We start from the raw sequence: 26,403 nt of genomic DNA, 5'->3' as shown, positions 1-26,403 counted from the left end.
GAGACAGGGACTTGATGGTATCTGGTGGTGGCTCAATAAGAACCAGTGATGAGACCATAGAGGACCTAGCTGAAGACAAAATCTATTTTAAAATACATCCAAAAATAATTCATCATAAGGAAAACCTGATCTGAATGTTGTAGAAGTCTCAGGGTGATGTTCTCTGTGCCTACTCAGAGTTAAGGAGGCATCAGCAACAACTATCTTGGAGACAAAATGTTGCATTCAGAGGCAATTAAAATCAAACTAAATATTTTAGCATGGGAGAAAAGCTAAGTGGAACAACTGTCACAGACTTAAGAGGATTGTACATACATGCATATACACGAACATTTTGAAGTAGACACGAGTGGACAATGAGATACCAATAACAAATTGAATCTATGATTTCCAGTACAACGCAGGTTCTTTCAAAGTCATTTAATTTTAACTAAGTAAGCAGTTGTCTATAATTCAATTCCACAAGTTATAAATTCTGGATTTACTTGCAAGATTTCTTGGACAGCACGATATAGCAATAATTCATCTGCCATATTTTGCTGAAAGCAACACAACAGTGCTCAAACTAAGATTAATGTTAAAATTTATCAAAGTCTATTTCAAAAGTTTAATTTACCAAAGGTTTGCACAGCTTGTTAAACATTTAGTTACACAATTCAAAGGGATGATAGTTGGCTTCTTAATTGTTAAATTAAACAGATCCTCAGTATTATTCAAAGTCCGAGTTTCGTTCTCCTTCGCCCACGTCCTACAGAATGCTTGACACGCCTGTGGTAAGCAAAACTATTGCCATCAGTTAAGATCACACTTCATCTATCAAATGGCATTTCTGCCAGTGGTTTTATTTTTGAGCACATACCTTCTTTTTGGTGTATATAATAACTGTGATTGTATCCTCTGTTTGAAACCATTCATGTCTGGTAAAATTGTTAAAACAAAAACACAATTTGAGGTGGATGACAAAACCTTTTGAATTCAGAATACATTTTCACTATCAAACTGAAATGAGTGAGTAACATCCATAGCCTCAAAAAATGGACATGGAATGGAAAAACTAGAAAAAGAGGCAGCTGGGGATCCTTTGTGTGAAAAAGGTGACAGAGAACATTCAGCAGAAGATGCACGATACCAAACAATAGAGAAAAGGCAAACTTAAAGCTCGATATCATGGTGGGCCGTGAGTGCAGGTCTTCGAGTGTCATAGATTCAAGTGATGAAAGGCAAATTTGTACTTTAGCGAGGAAGACATACCCTCCTTACCCAGTTTGACCCATATATGACGCAGTCATCCTGTTCCAAGGGTGTTGAGTCTTAACTGCTTTCTGAACTGGCCTAACAAAACCACGCTGCTTTATCAAATTGCCATGTATTTCAAGGAAAACCATCATTCAGACCTTGGGATAGATTAGGAACGGCTATCCTTGCTAGTGATATCCATATTGCTAACATTATTTTTAACAAACAATTAGAGTTGATGTTAAAACATTTTAAAATTCAAAATCCAAAATACGTTTTTGTAGTCAAATCAAAATGAGTGAGTAACATCTGTGTGCTCAAAGAACAGAGAACTGACAGAAAACTAGAAAAACCCACAGAGAATGGATGTAAAAAATAACTGATGTCAGAAAGAATGCCTTCACTTGAAAGTGTTTCCAGTACTTGAAATGGACTTCTGATCAATTGGTGATGAAACCTTAAGATCATTGAAAAGCCAGTTCTATACTTTAATTAGGGGTTATAGGCTTTTCACTTTTGGAAGAATTGACTGAATGCCCACCCTCATTTGTATAAATACTGCAAACAGTACTGAATTCATGATTAAAAGCTGAAAAGACAGGGTGTGAACCAGATTACAAAAATGAAGTGAAACCACAGGAACTACAAATTTATGGGAAGAATATTCTTGGAAGTTGAGAACAGCTATTTGAGGAAGCAGTGAACTCCTTCAAAAATTTACATTCGATCTTCCTCTTGCCTTATTATTTGATTATTTGTGATAACTCCCATCATCTGCTGGGGAAATCACTAACTGACCTCCCAGTTGGGCTTGTTGAATACAAGCTCCACCTGCTTGGCTTATTACCAATCCCCAGAGAGCTCGTATTCAACGAGACAACTGGGAGGCCAATTAGTGATTCTCCACACATATCATGGGGATTATCACATTTATCAAAAGTCAAAAAACCTCTATACCTTTGCACTATTTCCGCATCAGATATCTAATACTAATATGATGTTGCATTTCTTGCTTCCTGAAAAATTTATGACAATGTGTAACTTGAGGTAAATTTCTACATTTCATTGTACAGCTTTCAACATTGTGGTATTATCATATCATATGTACATTTCCTGTTGCAATTTCCACAAAGTCCCTTATGGTTGTCAAGGGTAATGAGCAGTGAAGGGTACTGAAGTCACTGTTGACAATATCAACAGATGGATAATAAAACTGATCCTGCTACTGGCTGGACCACAATTTGATTACTGTGCCCAAAACTGGACACCTTCCTTTTGGAAGGACATCAAGGTAATGGAAATGCACATCAGCGATTCTCAAAGATGATACATGTGTCAGAGGCTTTAGTTATGGAGACAGACAAGAGAAAATAAGGTTAAGGCAAAAACTGATATAGATATTAAAACCTTCAATGGCAAAAACAGAAAAAAAAAATCAGAAAAATGATTTCCACTGGTCAATGAACCAGGAATTCAAGGGCATAAATTTAAGATCAATCAAATTACAAAGTCAGGAACTTGGACTTTTACGCATAGGGCTACCAGAAACTGCATTGGATTCACAATCCATAGCAGCTTTGAAAATTTATGGAAATGATTATTTGCATTTTTTTTTTACAAAGGGACATGGGGAAAGAACAGAACAATAGTCCAAATTGGATTGCCCGCCCAGACAGCAAGCACAAGTGATAGGTCAAATGATCTCCTGTAATGGTTTAATGATTCGTACAACATTTTTTGCATTCACTCTTTGAATAGAGTAACTAAGCCAGTTAGACCATACAGATTAATATCTTTGTTACTATGCAAGTCGAAGAATGCCAAACATTATATTCTGTTCATTTGTTCATCCACTAATATCACTTTTTAGCAAAGATCTTTAAGATATTGTGGATGTAAAATACTGAAACTACAGGCAGCGGTATAGCAGGTCACTTAAGCCACAAAGCAGCAAAGACTTGGCACCAGTTAAGTTGCAAACAAAAGAAATATAACCCTTACCTTAGGGGAATATCTTTGGATTGTTTCTCAAACCTATCTGGAACACTTGTGCCTATGAAAAACATTTAAGATTACACTATAATCCATTTAAAGAGAAGAGCTATGAAAATAATTTCTTATGGGAACACTGCTCAGATTCTAACAGATGGCAATGCCAGTCAATTATTATATGGAGCTGGTTTTCCTGAATTCCTCCGATGCCATTTTCCTTGCCAGCACAGGTCAGCTAATGAGTAGATGATTGGTTGCTGCAAAGGACAACTATTGTATCGCCATGAGCTAACGCCAAACATTACCCATAACGGTTCATTTGCAGTTATGTAAAGCAGCCAGATGCCTTAAGTGGCTTAGTCAAAAACAGAGTAACCCCCATTGCGAAAACTAAAACTGCCCGGAGATCGACTTGTGCCTGTACTGCTACGATAGATGGCAACCCATTGGACAACCTTGTCATTGTCATGAGGCCTAGAGATGACCCCAAGGGGGGGGTTCTCTGGCCTCCCCAGTGTGTTTCTCGTGGCCACAGGATCTTCAGTCCCGCCGCTGTCGATGGTATTTCTCATTGACTGTACCCCATGCCATTGGGAAACTTGCAGCAAGGGTGCGCCGTCGGCAGGACCAGAAGATCTGGCGTGAGCAGTCAGAAATTTGCGGCCCAAAATTCAGAGGATCTATAAAAATTCATTCAGAGGATCTGAACATCACTGGCAAGGTCAGCATTTATTTCCCATCCCTAATTGCCCTCAAGAAGTTGGTAGTGAATCATCATCCACATGGTGAAAGCTGTAGCAATTTTGATCCAACTAAGTGGCACATTGGCCATTTAAGAGTCAACCACTTTACTATGGTCACCGTTGACTACCTTTCCCTAGAGGCTGGATGATCGCTCCATCCTTTGTCCTGGGTCGGTTAAAATTGGAAGTGGGAAGATTTTGGAGGTTTGTAAATTAATCACCTCCCACTCGTATCAAGTTCATCCATTTATTGGGGCTAAAATTATCCCCAATACTTCAGGACAGTGGCCTTTAAACAGAACTTGTGGAAGCTCTGCAAGTTCGGCTGGAAGGCCATCAACCTGAAACGTTCACTCAATTTCTGTCTCCACAGATGCTGACTGAGTGTTTCTGGCATTTTCTGTTTTACTTTGGATTTCCAGGATCCATTGTATTTTATTTTGGTCCTAACATAGTAGTGGACAATAGTTCTAGAATTTCTCATTGAGGTGGTGAGGGCAAAAAAACCTATTTATTATGGATAATGGAGGAAAAAAACCCCACTAAGGCTGGAATTCTCCGGCTGTTCACGCCGGTGGGATTTTCTGGTCCCACCGAAGGCACACCCAGTGTTTCCCGGCTGCATGGGGTGCAGTCAATGGAAAATCCCATTGACGGTGGCAGGGGCTTGCCACCTCTCGCTGAGGAGGAACATGCCGTGGGGAGGTCAGAGAATCCACACCCCCTCCATGTTACAACCTTGCTGTACAAGGCCTTACAAGGAGAAAATGAAAATTATGTAAGGTCTTCCCTTATGGGTTGATTAGAATATCATATTCCCATATGCCAGCCATATATTGACAACTTCAAGATGTGCAATTCCAAAGCAGTTTGCAGCCAGGTCAAGACACTATGAACTTTCCTCTTCTTCTTGCACATATTCACATGCACATGCACTCACTCACACACCAGTTCTTTTTTTAAATCTCCATATATATTTTACCCGAATAAAGCTTTGAAACTTGACCTCTTTTTCTTTTCAAACAATTTTGGCAACCAATTTTGAAAAACTATGAAGGAGAAAAGGAAAGCAAGAACAAAGAATTCTGGGAAGCTACACTGACCACTCAGAATGCAAAACCTGCCTTCCGTTATTAGAATTAGTGAGTGGGGCAACAACGTCAAGTCCAAAAACAGGAGTTAGGCACAACAAAAATGATGAATTGATGATTGGTACCAGGTTCTTTTTCACATACCATTTAATGGTGCCGGCATTGGCACTTTTAAACCCGATTGATTCTCAAAAACTGTGGGGAAAAAAGAAAGATAAAGTAAAGCACAAATTCACAAGCAATAAAGCAACAAAACAGAAAATGCACATAGTATTTTATTGCTGCAAGATACAAGTTGTTAATTCGGGTAACAGCATCTGTAAAGTATAACATAAAAGCAACGTGACATCAAAATTCACCGTGTCATTGGTATGAAAGAAGGAATTTCCCAGAATTTTATTTTTCCTTCAAATTGGTCGAGGGGTTTTATCTACTGTTTTTTGCTGCACCCGAAAGGTCACATGGCTGCATGTGGGTGGGAGTGTTACCAATTGTACTGTCCAGTTGCAATATGACTGAGTGATCACATTCCATTGACCCGGCACAGTGGTTAGCACTGCTGCCTTACAGCGCCAGGGACCCGGGTTCAATTCCCGGCTTGAGTCACTGTCTGACTGTCAGACTTGCACGTTCTCCTCGTATTTGTGTGGGTTTCCTCCGGGTGCTCTGGTTTCCTCCCACAGTCTGAAAGACGTGCTGGTTAGGTGCATTGGCCATGCTAAATTCTCCCTCAGTGTATCTGAACAGGAGGCAGAGTGTGGTGACGAGAGGATTTTCACTGCAATGTTACTGCAAGTTTACTTGTGACACTAATAAATCAACTTAAAACTTTAAATTTTAAAAAAGGGAAATTGCATCTGACTAATTTCGAGGCAGTCTCAACCAGAGTGGATAGAGGGGAATCAGTAGATGTTTTGTATTTGGACTTCCAGAGGGCATTTGACAAGGTATCACACAAGGGACTGCTGTGGAGGGGGTCATGATGGGGGGGTGGGGGTGGCATGTCTAGGATCCACCAGGGGACTCATCGGGAGGGTCCTGATGCCGAAGACCCGGGGTGTTGGGAGTAGCAATGTTGCCGCTGAAGGGTGGGGCGGGATGATGGGTGAAAATCCCTCAGTTCACTGTCAGATCGAGGCGCCGAGCGCTCTGAGGCTGGCCTTCCTGCCATACTTAGGCTCCGTCCTCCCCAACCGACTCAAAGCTCGCAGCTGTCAGAAAAACTGACAGTGTCGGAAGATTGCAGCGCCGAGCTCACTCAAAAGGCCAGTGTGGAACACTCCCATTTTCAGACTTTTTATGGCACATAATTTTGGGGGGAAAATTCCGCATATTATTTCAGTGGAGGGAACTCAGACAAGGCTCAATGGAATGATCCCCGGTATGGAGGGATTGTCTTATGAGCAAAGGATAAACAGGTTGGAATTCTATTCATTGGAATTGACAAGAATGAGAGATGATCTCATTGAAACATATAGGATTCTGAAAGGGCTTGACAGGGTAAATGTTGGGAGGATATTTCCATGGGAGAGTCCAGGATCAGGGGGCATTGTCTCAGAATAAAGGGCACCAATTTAAGACTGAGATGAGGAGGAATTTCTTCTCTCAGAGGGTTGAGGGTTTTGAAACTCCTTGTGACAGAGGGCTGTGTTGGCAGAGTCCTGCACCGAAATCTTGCTGCTGTTCACACCGCTGGGATCTTACAGTCTCACCGACTGCACACCCCTCCCGTGGGTTTCCTGGCAGAGAGGGGTGCATTCAATGAGAAACCACGTTGACAACGGCAGAACCAGAAGATCCACACCGCCTGCCTCTGCCACGAAACGACCTGCGGAGATGGAGAAAAATCCCACCCCTTTTGTCTATTTAGATAGATTTTTGATCAATAAGGAATCCAGGGTTAGGGGGAAAGGGCAGGAAAGTGAACATGAGGAATGTCGGGTCAGCCGTGATCCTATTGAAACATACAGGATTCTTAAAGGAGCTTGAATGGTGGAGCAGGCTTCAGGGGCTGAATGGCCCACTCCTGTTTCTACTTCTTGTGGTGGGCGAATGGAAGAGAGAGTGGAAATGAAGATTGATCAAAGCATTGAGAACAAAACGCGGTGAAGGGAAGAAACATCTAGAGAGCAAGCATATACAAAGTTTGCAAAGCTGAAAATCTACACTGATCAGCTAATGTGCAACAACCATAAGATTTCAGAGCAGAATTAGGCCACTCAGCCCATCGAATCTGCTCTGCCATTCAATCATGGCTGATATTTTTCTCATCCCCATTCTCTTGCCTTTTCCCCATAACCCCTAATTCCCTTATTAATCAAGAACCTATCTATCTCTGTCTTAAAGACACCCAATGACCTGACCTCCACAGCCTTCTGCGGCAAAGAGTTCCACAGATTCACCATTCTCTGGCTGAAGAAATTCCTTCTCATCTCTGTTTTAAAGGATCGTCCCTTCAGCCTGAGATTGTGCCCTCTGGTTCTAGTTTTTCTTATTCGTGGAAACATCCTCTCCACATCCACTCTATCCAGGCCTCACAGTATCCTGTAAGTTTCAATAAGACCCCCCCCCCCCCTCATCCTTCTAAACTCCAACGGGTACAGACCTAGAGTCCTCAACCGTTCCTCATATGACAGCTCTTCATTCCAGGGATCATTCTTGTGAACCTCCTCTGGACCCTTTCAAAGGCCAGCACATCATTCCTTAGATATGGGGCCCAAAACTGTTCACAATACTCCAAATGGGGTCTGACCAGAGCCTTTTCCAGAAGTACATCCGTGCGCTTATATTCTGGCCACTACGACATCCAACAGCGTCCGAGCAATGTCCGAAAGATGTGTTGGTTTGGTGCATTGGCCATGCTAAATTCTCCCTTAGTGTACCCGAACAGGTGCTGGAGTGTGGCGACTAGGGGATTTTCACAGTAATTTCATTGCAGTGTTAATGTAAGCCTACTTGTGACAATAATAAACTTTAAACTTAAGCTAATCGGTGCAGAGAACGGCATTCTTATTTATCATTATTTATGCAAAAAGCTAGCACACATAACCACGTCATTAGTTCCTGCAGTAATAGGCTGCTCTGCTGCATATTAATAGAAGGAAAGTTTTAAAGATGATCTGAGCTTCAGCAGTGATGAAAACACTCATTCAACTGTTCAAGTTTCCTTCCAATTTAAAGCTACATGTCTCCTGATGATTTTTCAAAAAAAAAATCAACTGTATTACCGACAACTTACTTTATTAATGATAGTGTCCTGGTCAACATCTATTCCTTAATCAATATCACAAAAAAAATTATATAATTATCACATTACAGTTTGTGGGAGTTTGTTGTGCACAAATTAGCTGCTGTGTTTCCTCCATGACAACAGTGAACTATGCTTAGAATCATAGAATCCACAGAATCATAGAATCCCTACAGTGCAGAAGGAGGCCATTCTGCCCATCCAGCCTGTGCCAACAACAATCCCACCCAGGCCCTATGCCCGTAACCTCATGTATTTACCCTGCTGATCTCCCTGACACTTAAGAGCAGGTTTTTACCATCATGCTGCACCCGTAAAGTGGAGGGTAGAGCGATTAGCAGTGATTTTTGCGACCAGCGCCATTTTACAATCGACGAGAGGCAGATTAATTTATTGAAAATTTGTTTAAATAAGCATTTCATTGCCATTAGCCAACCCGGTGCTCAATCGCCCGGGCTCGGCCCCCCTTTATGACATTGCCGGAAAAGGTTCTCGCCAGTGAGGAATAAACATGCTATCCATGAACGGGTAGCAGTCGACTTGGCCTCACCGGTGGAAATGGGGGTCATTGAGGACCCGGGGGAGGCCGAAGGTAAAGGGGGGTCCTTGGGCAGTGCCAGACTGGCAGTGCAACACTGGCACCTGGGCAATGTCCACTAATGGGGGAGGGGTCAGTGGGGGCGGAGCTAATGGAGGAGGAGGCCTGCTGCCACTCTGCAGTGATTGGTGGGGGGAGGGGAGACAGGGCCCGCTACCATTTTGCAGCGATCGGTGGGGGGGGGGGGGGGAGGAGGAGGACAGCAGTGCCGCGGGTGGTCGGACCCCACGATTTCAGAGGGGTGGGGGTGACGGGGGGCTAATCAACCTAACCTGGACATCTTTGGACTGAGAGGGGAAACCCACACAAACACGGGAAGAAAGTGCAAACTCCACATAGATAGTGACCCAAGGCAGGAATTGAAGCTGAGTTTTAATGTAGAAAACACGCTTGCTGTTGGCATAAAGACTCAGAAATAGATTTCCCTCCTTTGCTGCTTTGGGTGTCAGTGGGAAATTGGGCCAAAAATTCCGTTACTTCATGGGCCAACTGGCAGAAATGCCAAACAGGACACATACTTGTTCATTCTGTCTACTTCTTATGCCATGGCTTTACTTTGAGGATGCTTCACTTGCTAACGTAATGAGAAAGTGAAAGTTACCTTTCGCAACAGGTTTAGGCTTTGAAGCCATTCTCCCTACGAGGCATTCCTTTAGCATGGATTCGGAGTTGACCCAGCTGTGAATCTGAAATTTGAAGAAAATGGTCAGATTAACTGGTTTACTAAGATTAGCATGTATTTGTCTGCAGTATATTTCATCATTTTTAAAAAAAATTCTGAATTTTTAACAAAATCCTGAAATGAAAAGACAGATTATTTAAGGAAAATGAAAGACTATTCAGGACATAACAAAAAAATAAATGATGGGTTTTATTTCCTGCAGCAGAGTTTTCTTGAAGCAAGAATGAATGGGAAAAGTCATGGATATGCGTACTTTGAAAATAATAAAAAGGCATTGGACAAAATGAAAAAGAAAATTCACTGAAATACTACCAGAACTAATAGAATATGCTTATCATTAGGCTGAACAGATTGGAGCTCTTTTCTGTCGATAATAGAAAGCTGGGGGGGGTGGGGGGCGTTTCAATGTTGCGAAATGTGAATTCCATCAAAACAGAAGAGGGTGTGAAAGTAGATGAGTAAAGCAGTAAAATAGTGTGGCAAGCAAGCTTCAAGTGCAGAGGATTGGAGAAACAGGTACAAAGTAGAAGACAATAACTTAGGCCTGAAGTCAGTAAACTTAATCCAATAACTTCATGATCATTTTCACTGATACCAGCTTTTTATTGCAGACCTTTAAAAACAAAACTGAATTCAAATTCACAAGCAGTGGGAACTAAATTTACAATCTATGGATTATAAGTCCAGGCCTCCTGGATGTATGCCCTGCGAGAGTGGCAGTAGAATGAACACCACCAGATGGAAGAAGTGGACGACAGCCAAAGACGACCTGGTGAAGTACATTTAAGGAGGATCTTCAAGAGCAGGACGCCATGTGGGCTGATGTGAAAGAGATTGCAATGGACTGGTGGAGAAGTCTTGCTGCCCATTGTCTGCATAGGACTCCAGGAACTAAGTCGAAGTCCTCTGAATTACTAGCCCAGAAATATAACTACTACTGTACCTTCGACCTCTGCAGTGGTAGGGCCACATGCTATGTGTATTCAAAGAACAATACAGCACAGGAACAGGCCCTTCGGCCCTCCAAGCCCGCGCCGCTCCCCGGGCCAGGATTGAATCCTGAATCCAGGATCCCCGCCCAATTTTCCAGCCTATCTACATACTAATATCCTATCCACCGAGCTGTCCCTCACAGCTACGATGCTTTGTTCATCACAACCTATTAACTCACCCCCACCGCCCCATTCCAGGCCATGTGATCTCCAGGGAGAGGCGAAAACCCAGAGTGAAAACCCCAGGGCCAATATGGGGAAAAAAAATCTGGGAAATTCCTCTCCGACCCCCTGAGGCGATCGAAACGAGTCCAGGAGATCACACTGGCCCTGATCGGAAAATGCTTCCCAACCCTATTCATTTCCACTTCCACGAACACCATATGAATTCCCTGCCCCCGAGACAGTTTCCCAACTATCCGCCGTCTTGCTCTGTACTGGCACCAGCAAGATGATCATAGAATGAAGCCTTGAAACGAGAAACAAAGAACAATTAGCCCACGCCGCTCCCTGGTCCAAACTAGACCACTCTTTTGTATCCCTCCATTCCCACTCCGTTCATATAGCTGTCTAGATAAGTCTTAAACGTTCCCAGTGTGTCCGCCTCCACCACCTTGCCCGGCAACACATTCCAGGCCCCCACGACCCTCTGTGTAAAATATGTCCTTCTGATATCTGTGTTAAACCTCCCCCCCTTCACCTTGAACCTATGACCCCTCGTGAACGTCACCACCGACCCGGGGAAAAGCTTCCCACCGTTCACCCTATCTATGCCTTTCATAATTTTATACACCTCTATTAAGTCTCCCCTCATCCTCCGTCTTTCCAAGGAGAACAACCCCAGTTTCCCCAATCTCTCCTCATAACCAAGCCCCTCCATACCAGGCAACATCCTGGTAAACCTCCTCTGTACTCTCTCCAAAGCCTCCACGTCCTTCTGGTAGTGTGGCGACCAGAACTGGACGCAGTATTCCAAATGCGGCCGAACCAACGTTCTATACATCTGCAACATCAGACCCCAACTTTTATACTCTATGCCCCGTCCTATAAAGGCAAGCATGCCATATGCCTTCTTCACCACCTTCTCCACCTGTGACGTCACCTTCAAAGATCTGTGGACTTGCACACCCAGGTCCCTCTGCGTCTCTACACCCTTTATGGTTCTTCCATTTATCGTGTAGCTCCTCCCTACATTATTCCCACCAAAATGCATCACTTCGCATTTATCAGGATTGAACTCCATCTGCCATTTCCTTGCCCAAATTTCCAGCCTATCTATATCCTTCTGTAGCCTCTGACAATGTTCCTCACTATCTGCAAGTCCTGCCAGTTTTGTGTCGTCCACAAACTTACTGATCACCCCAGTTACTCCTTCTTCCAGATCATTTATATAAATCACAAACAGCAGAGGTCCCAATACAGAGCCCTGCGGTACACCACTAGTTACAGGCCTCCAGCCGGAAAAAGACCCTTCCACTACCACCCTCTGTCTTCTATGACCAAGCCAGTTCTCCACCCATCTAGCCACCTCCCCCTTTATCCCATGAGATCCAACCTTTTTCACTAGCCTACCATGAGGGACTTTGTCAAACGCTTTACTAAAGTCCATATAGACAACATCCACGGCCCTTCCTTCGTCAACCATTTTGGTCACTTCTTCAAAAAACACCACCAGGTTAGTGAGGCATGACCTCCCTCTCACAAAACCATGCTGACTATCGTTAATGAGTTTATTCCTTTCTAAATGTGCATACATCCTATCTCTAAGAATCTTCTCCAACAACTTCCCCACCACGGACGTCAAGCTCACCGGCCTATAATTACCCGGATTATCCTTCCTACCCTTCTTAAATAACGGGACCACATTGGCTATCCTCCAATCCTCTGGGACCTCACCTGCGTCCAGTGACGAGACAAAGATTTGCGTCAGAGGCCCAACGATTTCACCTCTCGTCTCCCTGAGCAGCCTTGGATAGATTCCATCAGGCCCTGGGGATTTGTCAGTCTTTATATTCTCTAACAAACCTAACACTTCCTCCTTTGTAATGGAGATTTTCTCCAACGGTTCAACACTCCCCTCAGAGACACTCCCAGTCAACACATCCCTCTCCTTTGTGAATACCGACGCAAAGTATTCATTTAGGATCTCCCCTACTTCTTTGGGCTCCAAGCATAAGTCCCCACTTTTGTCCCTGAGAGGTCCGATTTTTTCCCTAACAAACCTTTTGTTCCTAACGTATGAATAAAATGCCTTGGGATTCTCCTTAATCCTGTCTGCCAAGAACATTTCGTGACCCCTTTTTGCTCTTCTAATTCCCCGTTTGAGTACTTTCCTACTTTCTTTGTACTCCTCCAGAGCTCCCTCCGTTTTTAGCTGCTATTCATCTGAAAGCTGACCACACGTGAAGGTGCCTCACTTCATGGAGAGCTTCAAGAGTCTTTGAAGCATCTCCTTTGCCTTTCCCAGAACATCGGCCATTTGAGAGTTGAGAAAACAGAACCTGGCCATTGAAGTTGATTTTGCAGGAGTTTTGCCTGAATGTGTGTGGAGTTGGCTTCAAGAAGGCACCAACATGTACTGGACGGTCCTCCAATGAATCTGAAACAGCAGAAGCAACGCCCATGGAATTTCTCCCGTGCTCTTATGATGCACACTCTGGGTCTCACTACACTACAGGATATGGTGATGGTAACTGCTCTGTACATTATGACTTCTGTTGACTTGCGGAGATCTTATTGTCAAACATTCACTGCCACTTGGGAGACTGATTGTGCACACGGAATTCAAGGAAACTCGGTGAGATGGATCTGAAACTGGCTTGGTAATAGGACACAAAGGCTGTTTAAGTGACTGGAGGCCGGTGTCCAGTGGTGTATCACAAGGTTCAGTGCTGGGTTCCTTATTGCTTGTTATATACATAAATGGTAGAGAATGTTAATGTGCGGAGAATAATGAGTAAGTTTGCAGATGACACCAAGATTGGTAGGGTGGTTAATAAAGAAGGTCGTCTTAGATTACAAGAAGATATAGATGGGTTGGTCAGATGGTCAGACTAGTGGCCGATGGTATTTAACCCTGGTAAGTGTGAGGTGGTGCACTTTGGAAGAAGTGTAAAAAGACAAGGGAGTATTTAATCAATGGCAGGACACTGGGAAGCTCAGAGGTGTACTTATTCTCAGATCCCTGAAGGTGGAAGAGCAGGTGAATAGGGTAGTTAAGAAGGCATATGGGGTACTTGCTTTTATCAGTGGCGGCATAGATTATTAAAGCAAGGAGGTAATGTTGGAGCTGTACAGAACACTAGTTAGGCCACAGCTGGAGTAGTGTACACAGTTCTGGTCATCTCACCATAGGAAGGATGTGATTGCACTAGAGGGGGTACAGAGGAGATTCACCAGGATGTTGCCTGGGATGGAGGACTTGAGCTATAAGGAGAGATTGGATAGGTTTGGATTGTTTTCTTTAGAACAGAGAAGGCTAAGTAGGGGACATGATTGAAGTGTATGTGATTATGAGGGGTATGGACAGGGTGAATAGGAAGCAGCTGTTCCTTTTGGTTGAGGGGGGCATTGTTTTAAGGTAAGGGGCGGGAGATTCAGAGGGGATTTGAGAAAAATATTTTTCACTGAGGTTGGTAAGAATCTGGAATGCACTGCCTGGGAAGTGGAAGCTGGAATCCTCGCAACCTTTAAAAAGAATTTCGGTGAGCACTTGGAAATATCATAACATTCAAAGGATATGGGACAAGTTAAAGTTAATTTATTAGTGTCACAAGTAAGGCTTACATTAACACTGCAATGAAGTTACTGTGAAATTCCCCCAGTCGCCACAGTCCAGCGCCTGTCCGGGTCAATGCACTTAACCAGCATGTCTTTCAGAATGTGGGAGGAAATCGGAGCACCCGGAGGAAATCCTCGCAGACACGAGGAGGACATGCAGACTCCACACAGACAGTGACCCAAACCAGGAATCGAACCCAGGTCCCTGGCACTGTGAAGCAGCAGTGCTAACCACTGTGCTACCGTGCTGCCCACTGGTCAATGGGATTCGTGCTACTTGAGTGATAGTTATTGTCGGTGCAGACTTGATGGGCCGAAGGGCCTTTTCTGTATTGTCTGACTCTGTTGTTCTACAATTTGTAGAAGACTGAGCTGGCTGGTGTAGCTGATGCAATGTTGGATCTCTTCATCACTGATGGCCTTTTAAAAGAGTTGGCTGCCACAGAAACAGTACAGCATATTCCAGAGCCTTTCCTTCAACATATATGCGAAGTGGGATATTTCGCTGACCAGGAAGTTTGTTTTGGTAACATTCAAGGACAGGCCAAGTTTCTTGCAAGCAGAAGTGAAGAAATCAGGAGTGCCTTGCAAACCAGGCGCAGAGTGGGAAATGACGCTGCAGTCATCTGCAAACTGTAGAACATGTAAATTTATGGTGGTCAGTTTAGCTACGGCATGGAGGTAACAGAGGTTAAAGAGTTTTCCATCGAGACAATATTTAATACCGACACTAGAGGGTAGCTGATCACTGATGAGGTGAATAACCACGGTCAGGTGTGGCGGCTATCTCACAGTCTCACTTGCACCTGGTCCAGAATTTGAATGTGTGTCTATCCAGATCCTGCACTCAAGAGAGTTGCAGTCATATCATCATGAAGAAACTTCAAGGTTGTGATTAAATTTCTCGGACATCCAATTCTTTGGAGTACAATCCACAGAGCCTCACAATTTACTGAGTTAAATGCTTTGCTCAGCTCAATGAATGTAATAATGTTGTTCTTGACTTTTTCCACCTGAATTTGTCCAGAAAAAATTTGATTTATTATTGTCACATGTATTACTACACAGTGAAAAGTATTGTTCCTTGCAAGCTATACATTCAAAACATACCGTACATAGAGAATGCAGTGTTATAGTCATAGCTAGGGTGTAGAGAAAGATCATCTTAATATGAGGTAGGTCCATTCAAAAGTCTGATAGCAGCATGGGAGAAGCTGTTCTCGAGTTGGTTGATATGTGACCTCAAACTTTTGTCCTATTTTCCTAATGGAAGAAGGTGGAAGAGAGTATGCCCGGGGTGCGTGGGGTTCTTGATTGTGCTGGGTGCTTTTCCGAGGCAGCGGGAAGTGTCGCCAGAGTCAATGGATGAGAGGCTGGTTTGCGTGTTAGATTGGGCTTCATTCGCAACCCTTTGTAGTTTCTTGCGGTCTTGGGCAGAGCAGGAGCCACACCAAGCTGTGATACAACCAGAAGGAATGCTTTCTATAGTGCATCTGTAAAGGTTGGTGAGAGTTGTAGTGGATATGTCAAATTTCCTTAGCCTCCTGAGAAAGTAGAGGCATTGGTGAGATTTCTTAACTAAAGCGGCGGCACGGTAGCACAGTGGTTAGCACTGCTGCTTCACAGCTCCGGGGACCTGGGTTCGATTCCCAGCTTGGGTCACTGTCTGTGTGGAGTTTGAACATTCTCCCCGTGTCTGCGTGGGTTTCCTCCAGGTGCTCCGGTTTCTTCCCACAGTCCAAAGATGTGCGGGTTAGGTTGATTGGCCATGCTAAAATTGCCCTTAGTGTCCTGGGATGCGTAGGTTAGAGGGATTAGTGGGTAAATATGTACGGATATGGGGGTAGGGGCTGGGTGGGATTGTGGTCGGTGCAGACTCGATGGGCCGAATGGCCTCTTTCTGTGCTGTTGGGTTTCTAAGATTTCTCTTCTAAGAAGTGTCGGCATGGAGGGACCAGGACAGGCTGTACTCTGTCTCATAGTTGAGATTGTTTAAGATCCGACCCACTATGGTGGTGTCATCAGCCAGCTTGAATATTGAGTTGAAGGGGAATTTGGCCACAGTCATAGGTGTATAAGGAGGATAGTAAGGGGATGAGGACACAGCCTTGTGAGGCACCGGTGTTGAGGATGATCGTGGTGGAGGTGTTGTTGCCTATCCTTACTGATTGCAGTCTGTGGGTTAGGAAGTCTAGGATCCAGTCGCAGAGAGAGGAGCCGAGCTCCAGGCCATGGAGTTTGGAGATGAGTTTTGTGGGAATAATGCTGTTGAAGGCTGAGCTGTAGTCAATAAATAGGAGTCTGACATGGGTGTACTTGTTATCCAGGTGCTAGAGGGTTGAGTTTAGGGCCAGAGAGATGGTGTCTACTGTGGAACTGTAGTGGATCCTGGTAATCTGGGAGGCCAGAAGAGACAATGTCAATGTTTCTTCTGGAAGGTCAAAGCCACACTGTGTTTCTGGGAGAATTTTCTCAGGCATAGGAAGTAGGTGATTTAGGAGAATGCACATTAGGTTTTTCTTTCTATGGACAAGAGGAAAATATCTCAATAGTTTTCACAGCATGGATAGTGTTCCTTTTTGAAGACAGTTACAATTTTCACATTCCTAAAGTCAGCGGGCAGTTTTTTCTCCCCCTGTGCACATGAATAAAGATCGGCCAGCGCTGAAGACCTCATCTAGAACATTATCCAGGCCCCAGGCTTTGTTATTTTACATCCACTTGATTGTTTGTTGTAATTCTCCCATTAATGGCAGTTCCTCTATGGATTCTACCACAGGGTACTGGACAATAGCCTGGAGAGTTATCAGCTGTAACTGTGCATTCTCAGTTGAGGAGTTGCTGAAAATGTTCTTTCCAGTGTTGACGGATGGCATTGTCATCCTGAAGAAGAGAAAACCACTTTGTGAAAGAAGGGGATTTTGTCCATTTGATCTTGGCCGATAGATCACACCTTGGGACGGATATAGGGCGGCACTGTGGTACACTGCTGCCTCACAGAGCCAGGGATCTGGGTTCGATTCCCGGCGTGGTCTGTGTGGAGTCGGCAGTACGTGCTCCCCGTGTCTGTGTGGGTTTCCTCCGGGTTCTCCGGTTTCCTCCCACAGTCCGAAAGATGTACTGGTTAGGTGCATTGGACATGCTAAATTCTCCTTCAGCGTACCTGAACAGACGCTAGAGTGTGGCGACTTGGGGATTTTCACAGTAACTTCATTGCAGTGTTAATGTAAGCCTACTTGTGACTAATAAATAAACTTTATTAAGTCATTGGAGAAGGTACAGACAGATTTACGAGATATTTTTAATTCAACTGTGGGAAATGGGTGTTGCTGGCTGGCCAGCTTTTACTGCCCTTCAAAATCATGAAGGGTTTTGATAAAGTAAATAAGAAGAACCTGTTTGCTGCAGCAGAGAGACTGATAACCATAGGGCAATGACTCAAGGTGATTTTGTTGTGATTTGGATTGAATACCTTAAAGGATGGGCGAAGCAGAGGGTTAGATAAATACTTCATGGGAAAATGTTACACGGTATGGGGAAAGAACAGGGGAGTAGGATTAATTAAATAGCTCTACCAAAGAGCCAGAAAGCCTTTCTGTGCTATATTTTCCTGTGATTCTACAACTGAATGTTCCAAAATTTATTTGGCAGCGAAACATATGTTGAAAGTTTAATTATAGAGAGGTGGATAAAACCATCACAGTTCACAATCCTTACTGTACTCATTCTTGACAAAATGCTCCAGGAGCTTGATCAAATAAAGGATTAATGAGAGGTTCTAAAAGGTTCTACAGTGAGTGGCCTGACACAAAAAAATAAGTGTTAATGGTAGTATAATTGGGACAGTGCAGTTTAAACCATTGTCCTAAAAAGGGACTAATGGACAGTGTAGCAGCTGCACTATTATCTGTATTTTGCAGAATTAGAAAACGGTTGTTTGAATCCTTGCTTTGAGCAAGATTAGTGGATACTACATCTTTGTTGAAATGTAGATGTTTTAATTAGAATAGAGTCAGAGGTTTACAGCATGGAAACAGGCTCTTTGGCCCAACTTGTCCACACCGCCCTTATTTTAAAACCCCTAAGCTAATCCCAATTGCCCGCATTTGGCCCATGTCCCTCTATACCCATCGTACCCATGTAACTATCTAAATGCTTTTTAAAAGATAAAATTGTAGCCGCCTCTACTACTACCTCTGGCAGCTTGTTCCAGACACTCACCACTCTGAGATAAAATTGCCCCTCTGGACACTTTTGTATCTCTCCCCTCTCACCTTAAATCTATGCCCTCTAGTTTTACACTCCTCTACCTTTGGGAAAAGATATTGACTACCTACCTTGTCTATGCCCCTCATTATTTTATAGACCTCTATAAGGTCACCCTCAGCCTCCTACGCTCCAGAGAAAAAAGTCCCAGTCTATTCAGCCTCTCCTTATAACTCAATCCATCAAGACCCGGTAGCATTCTAGTAATCTTTTCTGTTTAATAATATCCTTTCTATAATAGGGTGACCAGAATTGCACACAGTATTTCAAGTGTGGCCTTACCAATGTCTTGTACAACTTCAACAAGACGTCCCAACTCCTGTATTCAAAGTTCTGACCGATGAAACCAAACATGCCGAATGCCTTCTTCACCACTCTGTCCACCTGTGACTCCACTTTCAAGGAGCTATGAACATGTACCCCTAGATCTCTTTGTTCTGAAACTCTCCCCAACACCCTACCATTAACTGAATAAGGCCTGTCCTGGTTCAATCTACCAAAATGCATCACCTCACATTTGCCTAAATTAAACTCCATCTGCCATTCGTTAGCCCACTGGCCCAATTGGTCAAGATCATTTAATCTCAGTTGTTTGGATTTAATATCAGTTGTTTGGGTTTAATCTCAGTTGTTTGGGTTTAATCTCAGTTGTTTGGGTTTAATCTCAGTTGTTTGGGTTTAATCTCAGTTGTTTGGGTTTAATCTCAGTTGTTTGGGTTTAATCTCAGTTGTTTGGATTTAGTATCAGTTGTTTGGATTTAATATCAGTTGTTTGGGTTTAATATCAGTTGTTTGGGTTTAATATCAGTTGTTTGGGTTTAATATCAGTTGTTTGGGTTTAATATCAGTTGTTTGGGTTTAATATCAGTTGTTTGGGTTTAATATCAGTTGTTTGGGTTTAATCTCAGTTGTTTGGATTTAATCTCAGTTGTTTGGGTTTAATCTCAGTTGTTTGGGGTTAATATCAGTTGTTTGGGTTTAATCTCAGTTGTTTGGGTTTAATATCAGTTGTTTGGGTTTAATATCAGTTGTTTGGGTTTAATCTCAGTTGTTTGGGTTTAATCTCAGTTGTTTGGGTTTAATCTCAGTTGTTTGGATTTAATCTCAGTTGTTTGGGTTTAATGTCAGTTGTTTGGGTTTAATCTCAGTTGTTTGGGTTTAATATCAGTTGTTTGGGTTTAATCTCAGTTGTTTGGGTTTAATCTCAGTCGTTTGGGTTTAATCTCAGTTGTTTGGATTTAGTATCAGTTGTTTGGGTTTAATATCAGTTGTTTGGGTTTAATATCAGTTGTTTGGATTTAGTATCAGTTGTTTGGATTTAGTATCAGTTGTTTGGGTTTAATCTCAGTTGTTTGGGTTTAATCTCAGTTGTTTGGGTTTAATCTCAGTTGTTTGGGTTTAATCTCAGTTGTTTGGGTTTAATCTCAGTTGTTTGGGTTTAATCTCAGTTGTTTGGGTTTAATCTCAGTTGTTTGGGTTTAATCTCAGTTGTTTGGGTTTAATCTCAGTTGTTTGGGTTTAATCTCAGTTGTTTGGGTTTAATATCAGTTGTTTGGATTTAGTATCAATTGTTTGGGTTTAATCTCAGTTGTTTGGGTTTAATCTCAGTTGTTTGGGTTTAATCTCAGTTGTTTGGATTTAGTATCAGTTGTTTGGGTTTAATCTCAGTTGTTTGGGTTTAATCTCAGTTGTTTGGATTTAATATCAGTTGTTTGGATTTAATCTCAGTTGTTTGGGTTTAATCTCAGTTGTTTGGATTTAGTATCAGTTGTTTGGGTTTAATCTCAGTTGTTTGGGTTTAATCTCAGTTGTTTGGATTTAGTATCAGTTGTTTGGGTTTAATCTCAGTTGTTTGGATTTAATATCAGTTGTTTGGATTTAGTATCAGTTGTTTGGATTTAATATCAGTTGTTTGGATTTAGTATCAGTTGTTTGGGTTTAATATCAGTTGTTTGGATTTAGTATCAGTTGTTTGGGTTTAATATCAGTTGTTTAGGTTTAATCTCAGTTGTTTTGGGTTTAATCTCAGTTGTTTGGGTTTAATATCAGTTGTTCTGGGTTTAATCTCAGTTGTTCTGGGTTTAATATCAGTTGTTTGGGTTTAATCTCAGTTGTTTGGGTTTAATCTCAGTTGTTTGGGTTTAATATCAGTTGTTAATATCAGGGATTTGTTCCCAGGAGCAGGCTGAGGGTAAGAGAGTGGGTTTTCTGACTTTAATTAATTATTTATTTTTTTGTTTCCTTACACTCTTATTAACTTTTCACTGTCTTACTTGACATAAAGTGTCCAGTATGAGTGTGAAACCAGTGTGTTGTTCCCAGTGTAGGATGTGGGAGGTCCTGGAGGCATCTGGCCTCCCGGACATCCACATCTGTGAGGGGTGTGTCGAGCTGCGGTTCCTGAGGGACCGTGTTAGGGAGCTGGAACTGCAGCTCGAGGATCTTAGGCTGATGAGGGAGAATGAGGAGGTGATAGACAAGAGCTATCATCAGGTGGTCACACCAGGGCAACGGGAGGAGGCCAAGTGGGTGATGGCCAGGAAGGGTAAGGCTAGGGTGGTTGAGAGCACCCCAGTGGATTTGCCCCTGCACAACAAGTACTCCTGCTTGAGTACTGCTGGGGGGGACAGCCCGCCTGGGGGAAGCAGCAGTGGCCGTGTCTCCGCAGTGGAGTCCAGCCCTGTAACTCAGAGGGCTAAGGAAAAGAGGAGGAAGGCGGTATTAATCGGGGACTCGATGGTGAAGGGGACAGACAGGCGTTTCTGCGGAGGTAGGCGGGATTCTCGCATGGTGGTCTGCCTCCCTGGGGCCGGGATCCAGGATGTCGCTAGTCGCGTCCCGGAAATCCTGAGGTGGGAGGGAGAGGAGCCTGAGGTAGCGGTACATATTGGTACCGCTGATGTGGGTAGGAAGGGAGAAGGGGTCATGAAAAGGGAGTACAGGGAATTAGGGAGACAGCTGAGAAAGAGGAAAGCAAAGGTAGTAATCTCAGGATTACTGCCTGTGCCACGGGAAGGTGAGGGCAGGAATGGAGTGAGGTGGAAGATGAATGTGTGGCTGAGGGACTGGTGCAGGGGGCAGGGATTCAGGTTCCTGGACCATTGGGACCTCTTTAGGGGCAGGGGTGATCTGTATACAAAAAACGGGTGGAACTTGAATCACACGGGGACCAATATCCTGGCCGGTAGGTTGGCTAAAGTTACTGGGGAGAATTTAAACTAGATAGGTTGGGGGGAGGGGAGCTAGAAGAGTTGACTAGGATCAAGGAACTAATTGATGGGGTGGAGGATGCAGGGGTAAGGGGAATTACAAAATTAATGGTAGAGGAGAGGGTGCAAGTGAATGAAGGCGGTAATTTAGATAAGGGAGTAGAGGGAGAGGGTGTTCGCGACTCATCAAAGCGGGTCCAGATAAAAGCTGGAATAAGGACACTTTGCCTGAATGCACGAAGCATTCGGAACAAGGTATATGAGTTGATGGTGCAAATCAGCACGAGTGGGTACGATCTAGTGGCCATTACAGAAACGTGGCTGAAAGGTGACCAGGACTGGGAGATGAATATCCAGGGGTATCAGGCGTTTAGGAAGAATAGACAGGAAGGAAAAGGTGGTGGGGTCGCGCTATTAATAAGAGATAATATCAGGGTAGTACTGAGGGATGACATAGGCTCTGAGGAACAAAACGTGGAATCGTTATGGGTAGAGATGAGGAATAGTAGAGGGAGAAAGACACTAGTAGGTGTGGTATATAGGCCCCCAAATAATAATGTTGAGGTGGGGAGGGCTATAAACAAGCAGATAAGGGATGCGTGTAAAAACGGAACGGCAATAATCATGGGGGACTTCAACATGCACATTGACTGGCAGACTCAAGTCGGTAAGGGTGGAATGGAGGAAGAGTTCTTAGAATGCTGTCGGGATAGTTTCCTTGAACAGCATGTTACGGAACCGACGAGGGAACGAGCTATTTTGGATCTGGTATTGTGTAACGAGGTAGGTAGAATTAAGGATCTTATTGTGAAGGACCCTCTTGGGTCTAGTGACCACAATATGGTCGAATTTCTGATTCAGATGGAAGAGGAGAAAGTTTGGTCCCAAACCAGTGTCCTCTGTTTGAACAGAGGGAAATATGATAGGATGAGGGATGAATTGGCTAAGGTAGACTGGGAGAGCAGGCTGGCAGGTAGGATAGCTGAGGAACAGTGGAGGATTTTTAAGGAGATCCTTTTCAGTTCTCAGCAAAAATATATTCCAGCAAAAAACAAGGATTGTAAGAAAAGGGAGAACCAGCCGTGGATAACGAAGGAAATAAAGGAGAGTATTAAAATAAAAACAGCTGCGTACAGAGTGGCCAAAAATAGTGGAGAAACAAGTGATTGGGAAAAATTTAAGAAACAACAAAGAGAGACTAAGAAAGCGATAAAGAAAGGAAGGATAGACTATGAAGCTAGGCTAGCAATTAATATAAAAAATGATAGTAAAAGTTTTTATAAATATATAAAAAGGAATAGAGTGGCTAGAGTGAATGTTGGACCCTTGGAGGACGAGAGGGGGGAGTTAATAGTGGGAAATGAGGATATGGCTGAGTCTTTAAATAAGTTTTTTGTGTCGGTCTTCACGGTGGAGGACACAAATAGTTTGCCAAATATTAACGATAGAGGGTTGGCAGCAGGAGAAATACTTAATACAATTAATGTAACCAGAGAGGCAGTGCTGGGTAGACTAATGGGACTGAAGGTGGACAAGTCCCCGGGTCCGGATGGAATGCATCCCAGGGTATTGAAAGAAATGTCAGAGGTAATAGTGGATGCGTTAGTGATTATTTATCAAAACTCGTTGCATTCTGGGGTAGTGCCGGTTGATTGGAAAACGGCTAATGTTACGCCGCTGTTTAAAAAAGGAAGGAGACAAAAGGCGGGTAACTATAGGCCGGTCAGCTTAACGTCTGTAGTAGGGAAAATGCTGGAATCCATTATTAAAGAGGAGATAGCAGGGCATCTGGATAGAAATGGTTCGATCAATCAGTCGCAGCATGGATTCATGAGGGGAAAGTCGTGCTTGACGAACATGTTGGATTTTTATGAAGATGTGACTAGGGCGGTTGATGGAGGAGAACCGGTGGATGCGGTGTTTTTGGATTTCCAAAAGGCGTTTGATAAGGTGCCCCATAAAAGGCTACTGAAGAAGATTAGGGCACACGGAGTTGGGGGTAGTGTGTTAAAGTGGATTGGGGACTGGCTATCCGACAGGAAGCAAAGAGTCGGAATAAATGGGTGTTTTTCCGGTTGGAGGAAGGTAACTAGTGGCGTGCCGCAGGGATCGGTACTCGGGCCGCAACTATTTACCATTTATATAGATGATCTGGAGGAGGGGACGGAGTGTAGGGTAACGAAGTTTGCAGACGACACAAAGATAAGTGGAAAAGTGAATCGTGTGGAGGACGGAGAAGATCTGCAGAGAGATTTGGACAGGCTGAGTGAGTGGGCGAGGATATGGCAAATGGAGTATAACGTTGATAAATGCGAGGTTATACACTTTGGAGGAAATAATAACAAATGGGATTACTATCTCAATGGAAACAAATTAAAACATGCTACCGTGCAAAGGGACCTGGGGGTCCTTGTGCATGAGACGCAAAAGCCCAGTCTGCAGGTACAACAGGTGATCAAGAAGGCAAATGGGATGTTGGCCTATATTGCGAAGGGGATAGAATATAAAAGCAGGGATGTCTTGATGCACCTGTACAGGGCATTGGTGAGGCCGCAGCTGGAATACTGTGTGCAGTATTGGTCCCCTTATATGAGGAAGGATATATTGGCATTGGAGGGAGTGCAGAGAAGGTTCACCAGGTTGATACCGGAGATGAGGGGTTTGGATTATGAGGAGAGGCTGAGGAGATTGGGTTTGTACTCGTTGGAGTTTAGAAGGATGAGGGGGGATCTTATGGAGACTTATAAGATAATGCGGGGGCTGGATAGGGTGGAGGCGGAGAGATTCTTTCCACTTAGTAAGGAAGTTAAAACTAGAGGACACAGCCTCAAAATAAAGGGGGGTCGGTTTAAGACAGAGTTGAGGAGGAACTTCTTCTCCCAGAGGGTGGTGAATCTCTGGAATTCTCTGCCCACTGAGGTGGTGGAGGCTACCTCGCTGAATATGTTTAAAGCGCGGATGGATGGATTCCTGATCGGTAAGGGAATTAAGGGTTATGGGGATCAGGCGGGTAAGTGGTACTGATCCACGTCAGATCAGCCATGATCTTATTGAATGGCGGGGCAGGCTCGAGGGGCTAGATGGCCTACTCCTGCTCCTATTTCTTATGTTCTTCTTATGTTCTTATTGGTCATTTCAGGTCATTAAATCCATAAAGTAAAAACATTCTATGTTTCCAAACTGGCTCACTAATGTCCTTCAGGGAGGCAAATCTGCCATCCTTACAGGTTTGACCTATATGTGACTCGTGACGTGACCAACTTTTCATTGTCCATTGAGGTGGCCTAGCAAGCCAGTATAAAGTAGCAAGTCCACTACCACCTTGTCAGGGCAACGAATGGTACCAATGCCAGTAATGCCCACATCCTGAGAATGAATCCAAAAATACCCATACACTGGCGTTTATTCTCATGGTGAGTGCTCAACTAAGAGGTGAGGCTGTTACAGAAAGAAGCAGGAACTCTGCAAATTGACCTTGTACAATCCCTTTTCTGTGGAATTGTATACTCAAGGGTTGTTGATGCTCCATCCTTTATTCTATTCAAGATGGAGATCTATAGATACTTGATCAGGGATTATGGAGAACAGGTACAAAAGTAGAATTTGAGGTAGCAAATCTTATTAGAAAAGTTTTAAAGTTTATTTCTTAGTGTCACAAGTAGGATTACATTAACACTGCAATGAAGTTCGTGTCAAAATCCCCTAGTCGCCACACTCTGGCCTGTTTGGGTACACTGAGGGAGAATTTAGCACGGCCAATGCACCTAACCAGCATGTCTTCCGGACTGCAGGAGGAAACCGGAGCACCCGGAGGAAACCCATGCAGACATGGGGAGAACGTGTAGACCTCGCACAGACAATGACCCAAGCTGGGAATCGAACCCGGGTCCCTGGCGCTGTGAGGCAGCAGTGCTAATCACCGTGCCGCCCACAGTGGCACAAAGAAGGCTCAGAGTCGAATGGTCTCTCCTGCTTCTTTTATGTTTTTACATTCATTCTCAAAAGTTGAGACTTAAGGGTCAATAAATCTTTCCCAAATTTTGCACAGTTATCAACGACACCTGTGCATTTCATTCTCAGGATGCTTCAGTCTGAGTATGTACAGTGCAAAATATTTCTAAAGGTTCTTCAGTGTGACTCTATCAGTGCAAGTATCTTCCTCATGCTGGAACAGGATTTCTGAATTTCTTGATTTTTCCCAGTGACTTGACAAGCAGTTTTAGAATTAATTTGAATTTTGAGAGATTGTTCGGATTCAAGTTAAGATTTACACTATTTCCAAATGCTGAATTTTTAATTTTGGGTAATTCTGAGTGCAAAATTAGACTTCAGAACTCAAACAATTATTGTTTATTAAAAATATAATTTTATGGTGGCAGTGGTGCTACGTTAACAATTCATCCAGGGAGTCCAAGTTGCTGTGTAGTATGTACTGAATGTTGTAGTCTGGAGCTATGGATAATAATGGTAGATACTCCAATGTTCTTTCCAACACATCACCGAACAAGAATCTCTCCCACTCTCACAGCCTGCCACGGCCGAGAGTTGGAAGGATTTGCAGATTGAT

The 26,403-nt window shown here is 43.5% G+C and overlaps 1 protein-coding gene across 5 annotated transcripts in view; it reads right to left on the bottom strand.

The window, feature by feature from the left end:
- The window catches only part of cyb5r4 (cytochrome b5 reductase 4), a 120,148-nt gene that overhangs the window by 56,541 nt on the left and 37,204 nt on the right, over nt 1–26,403 (bottom strand). For all 5 annotated transcript variants that reach the window (XR_013497752.1, XR_013497753.1, XM_078212455.1 and 2 more), the window contains exons 4-7: nt 9,509–9,593; nt 5,207–5,257; nt 3,238–3,289; nt 860–917 (exon numbers count right to left, since the gene is read on the bottom strand). Coding sequence is in view for 3 of the 5 variants with exons in the window: in XM_078212455.1 (XP_078068581.1) it covers nt 860–917; nt 3,238–3,289; nt 5,207–5,257; nt 9,509–9,593 (246 nt within the window). In the remaining 2 variants the exon portion in view is untranslated. The remainder of the gene's footprint in view (nt 1–859; nt 918–3,237; nt 3,290–5,206; nt 5,258–9,508; nt 9,594–26,403) is intronic.

Source organism: Mustelus asterias, chromosome 5 (assembly GCF_964213995.1).
Source record: "Mustelus asterias chromosome 5, sMusAst1.hap1.1, whole genome shotgun sequence".
NCBI classification, from domain to species: Eukaryota; Metazoa; Chordata; class Chondrichthyes; order Carcharhiniformes; family Triakidae; genus Mustelus; species Mustelus asterias.
Note: the sequence above shows the minus strand (reverse complement) of the source record. Positions and strands in the feature narration are given on the sequence as shown.